This window comes from Dendrobates tinctorius, unplaced genomic scaffold (assembly GCF_039654945.1).
Source record: "Dendrobates tinctorius isolate UK_male_01 unplaced genomic scaffold, ASM3965494v1 ptg000075l, whole genome shotgun sequence".
Classification (NCBI taxonomy): Eukaryota; Metazoa; Chordata; class Amphibia; order Anura; family Dendrobatidae; genus Dendrobates; species Dendrobates tinctorius.
In genome coordinates, this window is record NW_027361743.1 from 24220216 (window position 1) to 24238294 (window position 18079).

General features: G+C 41.1%; 1 protein-coding gene across 2 annotated transcripts in view; it reads right to left on the bottom strand.

Moving 5' to 3' along the window:
- ARHGAP20 (Rho GTPase activating protein 20) overlaps positions 1-18079 on the bottom strand; it is a 158378-nt gene that overhangs the window by 54745 nt on the left and 85554 nt on the right. For both annotated transcript variants that reach the window (XM_073583103.1, XM_073583104.1), the window contains exons 4-6: positions 15487-15636; positions 6881-6922; positions 3264-3348 (exon numbers count right to left, since the gene is read on the bottom strand). In XM_073583103.1, the coding sequence (XP_073439204.1) occupies positions 3264-3348; positions 6881-6922; positions 15487-15636 (277 nt within the window). The remainder of the gene's footprint in view (positions 1-3263; positions 3349-6880; positions 6923-15486; positions 15637-18079) is intronic.

Genomic DNA, 18079 nt, shown 5'->3' on the forward strand with positions numbered 1-18079 from the left:
CAAAGTTAAAAAAAAGGTTTTGTCGCTTGGGACAGAAGGGACTTGTGTTTCTTCATCCAAGCTCTTTCCTCAACCCTTGGGTTTGTTATCTACCCTCTTGTTTCCAACAATGCAATGGTTGGAGAATGTCTTAGGTAAGTTCCTAGCACCCATCAGTAAAGAGGACAGGACCAACCGGGCCTGGGTCCCTTCTCTGTAGGAACCCATTAGTAGTCACGTAAAGGAGCCCCCATGGTTTGATTGCCCTTCTGTCCAAGTTGGAAGATCAAGTGGTATCTACGGGTGAGGCCAATGACTTGGCCACCATCACATCATCACTGTAGGTCCAACTTGGTCCATGAATTCATGGCTTCACATGATTGAAAAAGGTTTTCAAAGCCTCTTCTGAAATTACAGGTGCAAAATGTGAAGTTCATGGTAAACCACCTAAGCAATATTACACGGTGCTCAGTTAAATGGATGAAATACATCGAAGAAAATGAGCTGTTCTGACAAACTGGACCTTCAATTTGGCCAATGCCAACAGGCAAACAGGAGGAACCCATCTATGATATTGCCTTCATGAGAGCTGTAAGAGTGAGGGACTCTTTGGTAGAATATTTGATGTATTGAAATAATTGAGTTGGCCAACACCAAGTACAGCATCCAAGGCACAAAATATGAAAGGTGGCGTATATATGGCCCCGTGATTCCTCATAAGATCAGGAATATGTGTGCTATCTGGATTGTGCACATCAAATGTGTTGTGTGTAATAATTTTCATAGATGATTGTAGACGGACTGTACATGACCCGGTGCTATAAATCACTAGTAACTCCGGGATCACCGTAATCTGTGTAGATGTGGTTACTTACAATTTTAGGAATTCAGTGCAAGTCAAGCATATAACGTACAATGAATAATGCAAAGAAAATTCCAGCTCCGGACATCAATTGGGAGACATGGATTATTACATGCTACCGAAACACGGAATTCAAGAAATGCAAGAAAACAACAAACTGCATGAAACTGTATTGTGTCAAAAGCTGATACAAGGAGACATCATAATGGGCCATAATAACCCATTATCAAGGAACCATTCAGCCCAAACACAGGGAGACGAGGGCAGAGGAGGTAAAGTCACAGCGAAAAATGACTCATTGCAGAAAAAATACACCTCAACCACAATCCTATCCCACATCTATCTATCTATCTATCTATCTATCTATCTATCTATCTATCTATCTATCTATCTCCTATCTACAGTTAGGTCCATATATATTTGGACAGAGACAACATTTTTCTAATTTTGGTTCTAGACATTACCACAATGAATTTTAGACAAAACAATTCAGATGCAGTTGAAGTTCAGACTTTCAGCTTTCATTTGAGGGTATCCACATTAACATTGGATGAAGGGTTTAGGAGTTTCAGCTCCTTAATATGTGCCACCCTGTTTTTAAAGGGACCAAAAGTAATTGGACAATTGACTCCAAGGCTATTTCATGGACAGGTGTGGGCAATCCCTTCGTTATGTCATTCTCAATTAAGAATGACAACCCCTTCACATCAGCCAACCAAGTGCACCGAGCAGTGAACCCTCTGTATTTACTTTCATGCAGTCTTCTCTTTATGGTAGATTTGGATGTTGATACGCCTACCTCCTGGAGAGTGTTGGTCACTTGGTTGGCTGTTGTGAGGGGTTTCTCTTCACCATGGAGACTATTCTGCGATCATCCACCACTGTTGTCTTCCGTGGGCGCCCAGGTCTTTTTGCATTGATGAGTTCACCGGTGCTTTCTTTCTCAGGATGTACCAAACTGTAGATTTTGCCACTCCTAATGTTGTAGCAATTTCTTGGATGGGTTTTTTATGGTTTTGCAGCTTAAGTATGGCTTGTTTCACCTGCATGGAGAGCTCCTTTGACCGTATGTTTCCTTCACAGCAAAACCTTCCAAATGCAAGCACCACACCTCAAATCAACTCCAGGCCTTTTATCTGCTTAATTGAGAATGACATAACGAAGGGATTGCCCACACCTGTCCATGAAATAGCCTTGGAGTCAATTGTCCAATTACTTTTGGTCCCTTTAAAAACAGGGTGGCACATGTTAAAGAGCTGAAACTCCTAAACCCTTCATCCAATTCTAATGTGGATACCCTCAAATGAAAGCTGAAAGTCTGAACTTCAACTGCATCTGAATTGTTTTGTTTAAAATTCATTGTGGTAATGTCTAGAACCAAAATTAGAAAAATGTTGTCTCTGTCCAAATATATATGGACCTAACTGTATCTACAGTTGTGAAAAAAAGTATTTAGTCAGCCACCAATTGTCCAAGTTCTCCCACTTAAAAAGATGAAATAGGCCTGTAATTGACATCATATCTCAACCCGATAGAAAACCTTTGGAGGGATTTGAAAGTCCGTTTTCCCCACTGTATCTATCTATCCCATATCTATCTATTATCTATTTATCTTTTTACAGCAGTCTAATATTCTGTTTCATCTTTTTAGGTAGTAATTTATTGGTGCAGATAAAGTTAGAAACAATTCTGCCATCTTAAGTACATTACTCCTGAGCTGGGTGATTAGCAGCAGCTTTTGCTTGCTCAGCTTCTTCTCTAGTGCACTCCCTGGCTGTACAGACCAGTACCTTATTCATGGTTCTTCCGCATCAGCTTTTGTAGTTCACTACCTGGTAGTACAGACATGGAAATATTACAAGATTGTTCAGCTTGGCTTCATACAATCCATAACTTTGTCATGTAGCCTGCAATGACCCCGCTGCCTCCTCACCACTACTGGAGCTACCGCCTCACCAACACCGGAACTGCTGCAACCCACCAACCTACTGTCTCCTTCCCCACCATCCTGTAGAATGTAAGTCCGCAAGGGCAGGGTCCTCTCTCCCCTCTGTATCAGTCTGTGATTGTTAGTTTGTTTACTGTAAGTGATATCTGTAATCTGTATGTAACCGCTTCTCATGTACAGCACCATGTAACCAATGGTGCTTTATAAATAAATAATAATACGTTTAATTTAAACCCTTTTAGTTAGATTTAATTTTTTCTTATTATATTCACATTTAACCTCACACATACCGTGTAATGAAAAATGTAAAAAAATCCAATATTTCTCATTACACCCTAGAGAAACACAAAAAAACACATAATGTCCTGAGAAAACGCCTGCAGTGAGACATGATCCTGAGAAATATTATCCTAACCAGGGTTACACATGTCAGAATAACTTAGCGCAATGTAATGTGGTCAGCAAAACACTTACATAGGCACAGTTCCCAATATCTTTTGTAATGATCTTCAGAGGGATTACTTTAGGGTGGTCACTTTCTTTTTCTTCTTTGATGTATCTAAAAGTATAAAGTATAATATTAAGCTAAAAAGTCCAAAATTGTCTAGGATGTTGTCGTTAAAAGGGAATCTGACAGCAGGTTTTTGCTATGTAATCCGAGAGCAGAACAATGTAGGGTCCGAGAATCTGGGTCCAGCGATGTGTCACTCACTGGGCTTGTTGTAGATTCAATAAAATCAGTGTTTTATCAGCAGGAGATTACCACAACAGGACTGTTTGTCCCCTGTCATGTAGTCCTCCTTTTCTGTGTAAGCCCACCCCCACTACAGTGTACTCCGAAAGTCAATCGCAAGAGTGTGGGCGGGGCTATTCAGAGAACTGCTAAATCTACAGTAGAGAAAACAGGGATTTTATCAAAACTGTACCAAGCAGCCTAGTAAGTGACACATCCCTGAAATCAGGGTTTCTGCCCCTACTCTCAGATTACATATCAAAAAACCTGCTGACAGATTCCATTTAAGAGGGCTCAGAAGCTTTATCTATTCCTCCTTAATGGGCCAAGCATCATAACAGATTTCTCAAATTCCAGCTATTTGCACTCATTCAACATCCTACATTGAATAATTGTCTATCTGCAACACATGCTCCTAAATTCAGGGGCACAGCTACGGATGCGGTAGTGGGAGCACCTGTACCAGGGCCTTGTTCCCTGAGGGGGCCGAACCCCAATATGCCACATATTATTATTATAAATGACCCTTGATAGGATCTGGGTAAAAGTAAAAAAATTATCATTACGGCAATGCCCCCCTCCCCTCCACAAAACATTTTTATTTCTCAAAATGTGTGGCTATATTTTAAAGAGGACTTGTCACTATTATTAATATGTTTTTTTTTACTTGGTGTATATGTGTCTGTTCTCCTGAATCTGGCGCTACTTTTCTTTTGTTCCTGTGCCTCTCCATTCCAGAGATATGGCCATCTCCTCCTTAGGTGTTAATCTAACCTTGTTAGCCAAGTGGGATGTCCTTAAACAATTTTCCACGCCCAGTTGAAAAAAAAAATGTGCAGCTGTATTTTAAAGAGGACCTCTCACTATCATTAATATGTATTTTTTTTACTTGGTGTAAATGCCGCTGATCTCCTGAATCTGGAGCTGTTTTTCTTTTGTTTCTGTGACTCTCCATTCCAGAGATATGGCCCCCTCTACCGTGTGCATAAATCCATATAATGCCAGTCTTTTATGCCAGGTGGGTGTGGTCCTCACCCCTTTACCTATCAGAGTCTTTCTGAAGACCACACCCACTTAGTTAAAAAGACTAGATTTACCTACAGGGATTAGAGAGCCATATCTCAGGAACGGAGAGACACAGGAACAAAAGAAAAACAACGCCGGATTCAGGAGAACAGCGGCATTAATACCAGGCAAAAAAATTTACAGATTTATAATGTGACAGATTTTCTTTAAAGAACAAATAAACATTAATTCAAATTTCTCCCAACTACCACATTTTTCTTTTGAACTTGTTTTTTTGGGACAAATTATAATTCTGATAGCTGCAGTTATCACATGAACTTCCTGGCCCGACTGGACAGACACATGAACACTGCAGCTGGCTGTTTAGGGGATGTGTCAGTCACTGCTGCCAGTGATTGGCTGCAGTGGTCACAAGCCCATCAAGACAGTCTGGAGATCCAGGAAGCGGCAGAATTGGCATCCCTGGCACCAGTAAAGTGAGAACTGTTTGCTTTTCTATTTTACACCATTCTTAGCATTTTTTTTATTTAATGGGGCAATAAATAGATGTCATTGTCAGCTCAAAGAACTTAATTTTTAGAAATTCCTGGGAGTGTTTTAAGTGATTTTTTTTTGTCTATTTTTGTGCATAGCTTAAATAAAACAATAGATATTTCCGCTGCCCGTTCTAGAAATAGAAAGAAACGAAAAAAAACATAAATACAATAAAAAAAAAACAAAAGTGCTTATTTTGCTATTTCAATTTTGATTTGTAAGGAAAAGACGAAACTGATCCTTTTTTTAGTTTTGACACGACAATAAAAATGTGGACTTCAGTTTTTCAACTCCAACACCACAAATTCCCCAGACTGAAAGTTATACCAAAAAGACCACAGGAATCTAACAACGTCTGCCCGTCCAAGCAGGATCCCCGCATCACAAGAAAAGCATCCGTCATCTGTCTGACAGGGAGCCATGCAGGCCTGATTTATCCCCAGCACACAGGGAACGGATGGTTATTATTATACGCTGCACCATATTGGTACATCGGCATAAGTCTAGCAAATCAATTCTCCAAGAATGGGGGCTCTTACACGACATTAGTGGGGCCCGGACCCCCGATTCCCAGCGAAAAAAAAAATCAAATGGCAAAAAAAAAAGAAAAAAAAAACATTTTAAGAACAACATCAGATTTTTAATAAGACTTCAGGGTCAATGAATTTAATGTCCCTATGTCAACACTTCCTGCCCCTTTGCTCTTTGTTGGACCTCTTAGCAACCCATCACATCTTGTCTTTCAATTTCTTACCTGTACTAGAAAAATTAAAGAAAAGCTAAAGCTTTTACTAAATTGAGGCTGGGCTTTAATATGTTTTTCATTGAGGAGAATGGACAATACAAGTCTATCATAGTTTTTTTTTTAGGACCAAAAAAGTGTAGTCAATCATAGTTTTTTTGTACTGCAAAATATGGGTAAATCTGACAAAGCCTAGTCAAAAGATCATCTTTTTCTACTATGTGTTGCACATTTTAGTCTATGGATATGCTGGATGCAGTTTTTTTACAATTCAGGTGTAAACATTCTGCGGAGCGCACACTCTGCAAGTGTGAATCTGGCATGAAACGCGGTATTCAGAGCTAAAAATAATTTAAAGGGAATCTGTCACCAGGTTTTTGCTACCTTATCTAAGAGCAGCATAATGTAGGGGCAGACATCCTGATTCCAGCGATGTATCACTTAGCTTACTGAGTGCGGCAGTTGTGATACAATTAGAGTTTTCTCTGCTATAGAGGTAGCAATGCTTTCTGTGTTCATTGTATATTGACAGTGAGCTGCTTATCAAAGGAGGGGGCGTGGTTGGACCAGGAGGCACAGGGCAGCTAGTCTGGCAGTGAAATGCACAGTTTATCTCCTGCTCATAAAACATTCATTGTATTGAAACAACAGCACACAAACTAATAAGTGATACATCCCTGAAATCAAAGTCGCCGCCCCTACCTTACGATGCTCTCAAATTACATAGCAAAAACCTGCTGACAGATTCCCTTAAAACCAATTGGGTTTCATTAAAAATGTTGCAACATTTTGGCTTTTACAACCTTTTGTTTCCCATCACATTGCTGGCTGTAGAGTGAGTTAACAGAGAACTAGTCAGTGAATGCATTTGGTTTGTAACTCTTGTCTATCATTTTCTGAGCCCCTCTGTGTTGAATTATGACCACAAAATACATCAAAACTGAGCAGAACATTTATGGGGTTTTTGATGCGATACATATATACTGTATCCTATTAGGGCTAGTGATCCTCTGGAACATACGTGAGAAAGAATAAAATATAAAAGAATCTTTTCACCTTTCGAAAAGCATCAGCCATTTGTCCTTCTCCTCTGGCGTGCTATAAGAAAGAAGAAAACAATTTGTAAGTTATTATATGAGAGATTAGTGACCATTACAGTAGGACAGGATCCTGCAGTAAGCGACCACATAGACGAGCTGGTGGTGGAAGGAGGACGGGTGTGACGTTCCCTCTGAAGGCCTCTTCATTGACCTCACGCCACCGATATCAAAGGCTATTATAGTGTAGATACATATGGCAATAGAGGCCGGAATGGAGGGCTATCCTCTTCATCAATAAGTCCTGCTTTTGTCTTGAATGCAATAATAGCATGAGATTTGTCTAGAGACCACATAGGCAACACCCTGAAGAGGCCTTTAAGAGGGGACATCACAATGGTCCTACACCAGGGATTATAGTGTGTGGTGGCATAATGTATGGTAGCTGGACTCCTCTAGTCTTCATTCCAGGTACACTAACAGCTCAGCATTACATTGATTTGACTGTTATACTAGTGGTCCGGCCACTTCTAAAAAGTGCCACAGGTGCCGTTTATTAATACGACAACACCAGGCCGCATGTTGTTCGTGTAACTGTGCACAGTCTGCGTGACCTAAACGTGCTACCAAGGCCTGCAGCGTCTCCAGACTTGTCTTCCATTGAGCACAACTGAGATGTCATTGGTCGGCAACCACACTGGAAGCTGCCAGCAGCTGATCTTGATGATTGGTCCAAGTGCATTCAGAGCAGCAGAACATTTCTCAGACAACCAGAGGTGATGAGTTCTCCTTCAATGGAAGTGTTCAAGCAGAGGCTGGACAGACATCTGCCTGAGATGGTTTAGTGAATCCTGCATTGAGCAGGGAGTGGGACATGATGACCCTGGGGGTCCCTTCCAAATCTAACATTCTAGGATTCTATCTATCTATTATCTATCTATCTATCTATACACACGTGTGTATCTATTCATATGCGTATGTAATATATATATGTGTGTGTATATGTATACCCACACAGCACATAACCACATGTCCCCATTCATAGTGTCTTACTTTACGCCCCCGATAGGAGCCGCAGGCCACACATTTTAGCACTAAGCTCGAACTGGAAGGTGATCTGCGCTCTTTACTGTGTTATTTAAGGAAACAATCTTCTCCTGCCAGTTTTCCGGCTACAAGAATGGAGTCTTGATAAACATTTGGCTTTTTTCACATATGTTCCTTAGCAGGTGTCCTTGGCAGACAATCTTTTCCTGAAATTGCTCTCGGAGTATTAGTACAGCCGTTTCACTGTGATTGTTCTTTATCCACAGAAGCCATCAGACACTACCATGTAATACCTTTATAATTGATGGCAAGCTTTCCTAGTCTCATGCAAATTCTGGGGGTCATCTCGAGCCTTGACATTAGTGTGGTTTCCTTCCCTCATGGAATAATTAGAAAACCTGACCGCCATAAACAATAACGCTGTTTGCAGAGCTATATTCTCCAACAAATTTGACGTAATCTATGGCGTCTGCTCCACATGGTGGTATACTTTTATTTTTTTGCTCTATATGACAGTATGCCACACGAGGACTGGCCACCAACGATAGGCCACCGACCAAAGTTAGGCCGACCTAGAATGTCACATCAGCTCTCTGCATTCACCTCATAAAGTATTGTTAAGTCTCCTAAGGGGTTAATCAGGTACTGTAAATTGTGAAAATGAGCAGAAAAGGAGATAGGTTTGGCTTTTTGCCAGGAAAATAGGATTTGTTTTAATTCCTGAAGACTCCGCTCCTGGATCAATACTAGCGGGATCCAGCCGACGTGCTAGAAAGAAGTGATGCAATACTGATGGAAAAATCTCATGAGTAGGTGCTACGTGTGGTGGAAGAGCCAGGCTACACAGACCTAATATGGCTCTAAGTTTGGCAAAAGTAGAACATCTCCATTATCTTTAGGATTTTTCCACAATACTCCGCACAAGAAAAATGAGGAGAGATGAGCAAATCAATTTGATGCACTCGAGTTTGTGTCAAATTTTATGACCCGGCGAATTTGAACAATTTGTTATTCGATTTGGACGAATTACTAAAAATGCCCGCCGCTAATTGAATACAAGGCAGAAGATTGTATTCATCCAGAGAGGACTCATATAACCTCTGGCACGATCAGGCGAGATTGTAAATAATGCTTTGCAGCTATCACATAGTATATCACAGCTTATCATAGGCTGCATAAAAGCCAAGGCAGGGAATGTAGTGCAGCAAAAATTTGGGGGTGATTCTGTTTAGTGATGCCTTCAGGATGGGTCATCAGTATCCGATCAGTGGGATCCAACCCTTGCACCAATCAACTGTTACTAGCTCCAGCAGCCACTAGAGCTACAGGGCTCCGTTCACAGGATATGGACCATTCTTGGGTACTGCAGCTCTGCACCTATTTACTTCAATAAAGCTATAGATGAGCGGATCATGCAAAATTCAAATTCACCTGTTCGAGAGGATTTTCCTGGGAAATTCAATTATTGTAGAAGTTATTCTCCATTGATTTATTATTATTTAGAGACCCTCTCCACTTTTTCACCACCACCCATCTTGTCCTCACCACATCTTCAGATCGTCACCACCCATGCCGAATTCCCCGGACCTCTCATGCTAGGCCAAGACTTCTGGCTTTGATGAGGCCCAGGTCGTTTCTCCGCAGACTATGACTTTGTGATCTTGGGCAAAATCCTAATGACTCCCATCAAAGCTGGAAGTCCCAGCCCAGAGAGGCCAGGGGATTTCAGCACGAGTGGCAACGATCTGAAGATCTAGCGAGGATTAGATGGGTAATGGTGAGGAGCGGAGAGGTCAGAAAGAAGAGTGGTGAGTGTTAGGATTTTATTCATTTTTTTTATATTTTTTTAACCTTCTGATGGCCCTTTAAAGTTCAGAAAGATGGCATCCAGCTGCCACCAGTTTGCTGAATTTGCACAGGAGCAAATTTAAAAAAAAAATCTGCATTTTGATGAATGTAGATTTTGGTAAAATTCAGGTAGAATGCAGTTCAGTTCGTTTTGGAAGAAAGCAGCCAACTTTTTCTAATCATGTGCAATCTTCTTAGAAGGCTGGCATAGATTAGATATATACTGATACACTAGTGACGGAACCATTAGCATAAATGTAATCCCGACCATGCCTATGTTGTCTTATGTTTGATTTTTCTTTTAAATATTTTTAAAGATTTTACAGTTTATTTTTTCAGAATTTTATGGCACAATATTCAGTCATATACCGTAATATCAAGTAATAGTTAATAATAATGAAATTCTGTGTTCTATTCAAGTAGTGATTTTTTTTTCCACCCTCCAAATCCAGTGCTTTCTGAGATTCCTGGATACCTCATCCTCATTATTGACCACGTTTTGGGCTTTAATCACATGCAGCACTTTGGATGAACTCTCACCCAGCCATAAATCTGAGATTGACAAACCATGTGTGTGATTTTTTCACTTTTACTAGAGGGTGTTTTAGGACAACCCTTACAAAGAGTTTTTACAGGTACTATATGTTTGCCTAATATACTATATTAGTCAATAGTGTCATAAATATGGAAATATGCAAAAATATTTACAAAATGTGGCCAACTTGTGGCATCACATATGACTTTTAAAACGGACCTGTCACTCACCATAATTCGGTATTATTTTTTAACCTGAAATGTTGATGTTCCTCTGAATCCAGAACTATTTTTGTTTTGTTCCTGTGCCTTTATATTCCTGAGATACGTTCCCTTCTTCCTTGTATATGAATCCAGTCTTTTTTTAGTCAACTGGGCGTTGAAAAAGTTTAAGAACACCCCCACTTGGCTAACAAATTAACTGTTAAATTAACACATAGTGAAGAGCAGGCCATATCTAAGGCATGGACAGACACAGGAACAAAACAAAAACAGCACCGGATTCAGGAGATCAGCGGCGTTTACACCAGGTAAGAAAAAATTACATATTTATGTTCACTGCTATATCTTCTTTATAGCATTTGTTCACCTCCTACTATTCAATGTATTAGAGAATTGCTTAAAAATGCACCATGTTGGGAATTGCTCCCTCTAGCTGTGGGGGAAATACCACAATACAGTAAAGAAAGGCCCTTATGGCTGCTGTAGAAAAAAAATTCAAGTCGTACCCAGATGTGTAATCAATGAAGTCAATCAATACTTTTCCCTACAGGCCATATCTTTATCTGCTTGTGATTAGACAAAAATGGCTCAAATATCTCAAACACAGCACCACTCTTGCTGATAGACTGTGTATGATATTGCAGTCCATCCCCATTATAATTTACAGGCGAACTGCAAAATCTTTGGGCCATATGTCTATACTAAAAAATACCTTTAATCGATCACCTGTTGATCTAGAAATCTGAATAATCCAACAGATGGCATAAATAATTCCATACTGGATTATTTCTCTTATTGCACTAGGGTCGTCAGTGGGTCCCTCTGGTGGTCATCAATGGATCCTTTAGTTACATATGTACATGAGCCAGAATACAAAGTGGCAGGCCCTCCACTAGTGCAGACATCAGCACACCGGCACTTGTGCCAAAAAGAATTAGTGTGTAAACCATGGCATGGGACCAATATATGTACATTACCCAGGATCCCCGATGAAACTCAGAGACAGATCACCAGGGATCTGCATGTTCCCAATTAATCTATTTTGGTCCCAGTACGAACCCGCCAAGGTGAATTTTGGGATATATAAATACACATGCGTATGAGATAAATGTTCTACATACTCACAAATAATCCTACAAACCAATTCATATACCGAAAGTTTTACGGAAACTCCATCCAAAAGTAGACGGTGCTGATTTTAAGGGGAGTTAGGCAGGGGTGGCGGTCCTAGGCTGTTGTAGCTTAAATGTCCCAGTTTGGGGCACTAAAATATTTGTAAGTATTCAATGATCCAGGGAATATCTGGAATTTTACTGGATTCATGACATTGAGCCTCAACTTGAAATATCTCGTAGATTGTTTGAACTTCTAATCAGGTGGGTAGACCGCCCTCTCCTTAACAACTGTGCAGTCGGAGGGAAATAGCTTCTCACGCGTACCAGCTACATTTTCCATTTTGTTACCTCTTTTTTAGCCACTTGGGCCATTTCTTCATCTCATCTCCAGGGAACTAGAGAAGAGCTCTGGACATCGATCGAGAATTTCTGGCATGGGTGTTACGCTCGCACCCTAACAGGTTGGCGCGAGTGTGGTGGGTGTGGCCCCACTGTGCCACAAACCAGACTAACCTGGAAGGGGCGTGACTAAGCAGCTATCTTGATGTTCACTGGTGCACTGGTGCCAGGGTGGTGTCTGGCTGTGGCTGCTGATCCCACTGGGGGATGGAACGCTAGGAAAAGAACGGGCTCGATTGGCAGAGAGACAGGCACAGCTGAGACACTGGCAGGCAGGCACGGCTGAGACACTGGCAGGCGGGCACGGCTGAGACACTGGCAGGTGGGTACTGCTGAGACACTGGCAGAACAGGTACCGACTAGGTAGGGACAGGAATACCGGCAGGTAAATCGAAACAGGTAGGGGCCTATTCTGACTGGAGGATTTATGGGAACAGGTAGGGACCAGTTCAGACTGGAAGAACTGGAGCTGATTTAGGAACCAGTACAGACTGTAGGACAAAGGTCCGCAAGATGCGTAACGGAGGCAGAGCTGAACCGCAAGGTTGCAGAGCAGAGAAGAGCCACAAGGTTGCGGAGCAAGTGCAGAGCAGGTATGCAGAGCAGGACGGAACCGTAGGTATGCGGAGCAGGACGGAACTGCAGGTATGCGGTACAGGACGAACTACAGGCATGCAGAGCAGGACAGAACCGCAGGAATGCAGAGCAGGACAGAACCGCAGGTATTCAGAGCAGGACAGAACCGCAAGTATGCAGAGCAGGACAGAACCGCAAGGAGCAGATGCAAGACAGAACTGCAAGGAGCGGATACAAGGCAGAACCGCAAGAAATGGATGCAAGGCAGAACCGCAAGGAGCGGATGCAAGGCAAAACCACAAGGTGCGGAGCGGATGCAAGGCAGAACCGCAAGTTGCGGAACAAAAGCAAAGCAGAACCGCAAGGAGTGGAGCGAGAAAAAAGCGGACAGAGTAAACACAAGGACACACAAAGCAGGGAAAGGAAGCCACAAACAAGCATACAAACAGGCAGAGGTTAGGACTGAATACAGACAAGGTCAGGTACAGGAACAGGATAAGATACAGGAATAGGACACAGTACAGACAAGGACGGACACAGGAACAAATACTGGACAAGGATACAGGCCTGAGTATGCAGCCCTCAGGGAGGCAGAAGCATAAGACACAAAGCGCATGGTAACAGGTCTTGGTATGCAGTACCCAGAGAAGACGGAAACAGGACAGGACCTGGTAGCTCAGCAGCAAGACACTGACTGAGGGAAATAGTTGCACAGGCATCCTCCTATGGGCGAGGATGCCTTAAGTACTTGAGGCCTCTTGACAATTGGCTGGGGACTCCTTAGGAAGGTGCACACTGACTCAATAAGAGCCAGAGAGTGCCAGCACCGCCCCCCTATGCACACAGCCAGGAAGTATGCAGAGAGCAGGCAGGAGGCAAGAGACATACAGCATGGAGTCAGCAAAAGACAGACCTCACAGCATGGCCCGGAGTAGTGAATAAGTAGGTGGGTAAGGCAGGTTTGGGATGGGAGGCCATGCAGTGATGCCGGCAGGGTTTTTACAGTGGGTGGGATTGCTCTTTAAACCAGTAACAAAATGGAAATAGACTGGGATATTCAGATTTCTGAGATTATGTACATGAAATTTTTCAGATCTTGTGCAGATATTCAATACACATTGTTATATTGATACCTATAATAATTCATATGAGCAAAACTGTAGTAACAAATGCAAGTAATGCAAGTTTATAACACTAAGAATGATAAACCAAAAATTGCAGGAAGGGTTAACCTTGGCTGCCCACATGACTCATGTCCTCATTGCCACTCACACAACTCCAAGATGGAGTGTCAGCCAAAATATTGTTTGTCAGGAGAGTATTCAGATAGTCTGTTCCAATTATACAAATGGATTCTTCAAATACCGAATCGTTAACATTTAATTAAACAGTCGTATATTCTGCAGAGTGAAAGTGGTCCCAGTGTTTTATGTGCTGCGTTCAGTTTTGTATATCATTCCTCAGCACCTCTGAGCTTAGTCTTCTAATTTATGAGGACATTTGTATTATACAAAGAGTGATATGATCAGGTATGATCAGGTTTGGGCAATTGCAGCCCATTGTAGATCCCCAAAATTCAAAAATCTTAGAAATGGCTTAAAAGGTAAATACAAGTGATAAAGGGTTATTATTGCCATCATAGTAAATTATTCCTTCATCAAGTATCAAGTCTGGTTCTCCATGGCAGTGGGAAAATAGCAGAACCTGACTGGATGCTGGACCAGGGCAGGCTTCACTTCTGTGACATATAAACTCAGCCTAGCTTCCCATACACCTCTTGTGCTTAACAGATCTTACCAGATATCGGTAACAACCCATTCAATCCACACAGGCAAAGAAATTAAAAATAGATGCCCATAAATTATTTTATGTGTAATAGTGAGAAATTACACAGGGAAAAATGATTGAACACATAAAGCAAGAGATGTGCAAAAAGTCAAGGAAAGTCATGACACCAGCTGAAATCTATCAATAATTAGAAATCAATCCTGACACTTAAGGCCCTTTTACATTTAGCGATGCACCAGCGATCCAACCAGCGATCCGACCCGGTCAGGATCGCTGGTGCATCGCTAAATGATCGCTAGTGAGCTTTCATACAGAAAGATCTCACAGCGATGCAGCAGCGACGCAGCGCACGATACTTACCATTCACACACAGCGATCCTGCGTCCTCCCGCCCGCCTCCACGCGTCGCTGGACGTCACAGCAGGAAGTCTCAGCAGGAAGCGCCCGACGAGAAATGGAGCCGGACATTCTCGCGCGATCAGCGATGGACAGCGGGGGAGCCGGTCGCTGGTAAGTATCACACATAGCGATATCGCTAGCAATATCGCTATAACGTCACAAAACCAGTGACGTTTTAGCGATATTGCTAGCGATATCGCTTAGTGTAAAACCCCCTTTAGTGAAAAATATTATCAGCTGGTTGAATTGATAGCCTATAAAAAGGTATCTTATTGCCAAGGTGCCACACAATAAACATCTCATGATGGGTAAAACCAGTGAGAAATCTCAAGACCTTTGCAACCTTATTGATGCAAAACATACAGATGGCATTGACAGAGGAATATCGAAACTATTGAAGGTTACACAGAACAGTGTTGGGGCCATAATCCGGAAGTAGAAAGGCTACTTTCACACTAGCATTTTTTTACACTGCGTGCGCAGTGCAAACGCACATAAAAAACGCATCATGCGTTTTGTATGCATTTTCTTGTTTTTTGCGCTCTGATTCACCCTACCTTCCCTTTAATTAAAACATTACTAACAATACAGTAGATTCCCTTGAATGCAGTTCATACATTCATGGGAACAACACCAATGCTCGGTACCATCAATCCACTATGTAGTTACATCAGCAAACACATCTGAATGTACACACCTGAAAGTGGCGACACAGTTGGTGATTGGCCAGCCAATGACAAACGACATCTCGGGATAAGTGCTGCCCTCACAGACATCCTCCATGCAGGACGCTGTCCACATCTCACTCACCCGCACATGGTGCTTCAGTTTATAGTGAGATGGAGACCTGTAAAGATGACAAGAAAATGCTTTAAATACTGAACCTGCTCCAAACTTTCTCCAGCTTTGCCTTACATCATTTTACATATTATATTGTATATTATGTACCACTGATTCCCCTTCTTTCTAGACTAATATCGGTCATGGAAACTTAACTTTACAACTTCCCATTTTTATAATACACCTTCATTATCTTTAATTTTTTTTCTGACCAGTACAAAATGAATCTCAAGTTGAAGAAAGAAACCATCAGCAAAATACTGCTGCCAGATGGAACATTATTAGCTTTATTATGTACAGTTGTGCTCAAAAGTTTACATGCCCCAAAAGAATTTTTGCTTTCTTGGTCTTTTTTCCGAGAATATGAATGATAACACCAAAACTTTTTCTCCACTCATGGTTAGTGGTTGGATGAAGCCATTTATTGTCAAACTACTGTGTTTTCTCTTTCTAAATCATAATGATAATAAATTACTTTTGGTATAATCATTCATATTCTCTGAAAAAAAGGCCAAGAAAGCAAAAGTTATGATGTGGTATGTTAACTTTTGAGCACAACTGTATATTTTGAATTTCTACCTTAGCGCTATACTCCTACATGTGTCACAAAAGAATTTGTAACACAGTACTAAGCTTAAGAAGCAAAGTAGCAATAATATCCATCAGTAACAGCTTCCCTGCTTGATGATGGTTTCTAACTAGCAACTTTTTTAATGAAATATAAAGAGGACCTATAGTTAGGAAAGAGGCACATGCCAATCAAGAAATAGAATATTTTGCAAAGATCTCTTTTGACTAAAACTCAGTATAAAATTGCACACCCAAAGATCGAAATTGCAGCAACAAGAAGGAAAAGTTGTTGAGTTATGGAAATCACAAGATTGATAGACATGATAATGATATGCTGCAAATGATGAAAAATGGATACAACATGTTTATATACAACCCCTGGCAAAAATTGTTTTGTTGTGCATTTCCTGTTTTGGAGACATTTTGCTTTAAGTTTCCGGTCTTGATGCTGTGATGTCTTCCTTGGTCTACCAGTATGTTTGCCTTTAACAACCTTCCCATGTTGTTTGTATTTGGTCCAGATTTTAGACACAGCTGACTGTGAACAACCAACATCTTTTGCAACATTGCGTGATGATTTACCCTCGTTTAAGAGTTTGATAATCCTCTCCTTTGTTTCAATTGACATCTCTCATGTTGGAGCCATGATTCATGTCAATCCACTTGGTGCAACAGCTCTCCAAGGTGTGATCACTCCTTTTTAGATGCAGACTAACGAGCAGATCTAATTTAATGCAGGTGTTAGTTTTAGGAATGAAAATTTAGAGGGTGATTCCATAATTTTTTCCCACAGAATTGAGTGATTCCATAATTTTTCCCCTCTGCTTGGTCTAAAAACGTAGCCATTACTGACTACCACATTTTTTGTTCTTGATTTCTTTTGTGTTTCTTAAAGCCAGAAAGTTGCCATTTGAAATTACTTTAGTTTTGTGCCATGTCTGTGATCTGCTTTTTTTCTGCAAAATTAAACAATGGAATGAACATCCTCCAAGGCCGGTGATTCCATAATTGTTGCCAGGGGTTGTATATACTAGCTAGTATATAATAGCTAGTTTATACTAGCTGAAGAGTCTGACATTGCCCGGGCATAGTAACTAACTGTGGTTCGTTATAACAAATTATAATGATTATATTGTGCATAAAAACATTTCACATTATATATTCAACACTACAGATTTGAAACAAAATTAACTAAATGATTACCCAAGTAATGATAGTATTTTATTTTCAACCCATTCAAGAGCGTTTTGATAAACAACATTTTTGGTTTTTTCTTTCAGTGCAAAGATGAACAGATTTTTTCCAACTCTTGAACAGGCCAAGTAAAGTTGACCATGAGAAAAGCATGGAGATTGCAAATCAATCCCTATTACTGTCAAGGACTGTCCCTGAGCCTTGTTAATGGACATTGCAAATGCCAGTCGAACTGGAAACTGGAGGGGTTTAAAATCAAAAGGCAAATCAGATGGAATGAGTGGAATTCTTGGAATGAAAATGTCCTCTCTTTTGGCACATCCTGTCAAAATGGTTGCTTCAATTACATGTATAAACAGGTTCTTAATCAAGAGTCTTGTTGCATTACACAGCTTTGGTGGATCTAAATTTCTCAACAGCAGAATAGGTGCTCTAAGTTTTAGAAAGCGTTTATGTGGAGGAAGTCCTTGTGGGTCCAAGGAGTTGAGGAATTCTATTGGATAGAATAATGGTTGATCAGGGTCCGGCAGTTAAGGGGCCTTATTCCTCCTGCACCTCATGCTCCTTCTTTTCTCACAGCCTCCTCTTTCCTGCACCTCACACTCCTCCTTTATACACAGCATTTTTCTGCAGCACAGCTTTTCTCCTTTATAGTCACCTCCGCTGGCAGCACCTCACACTCCTCT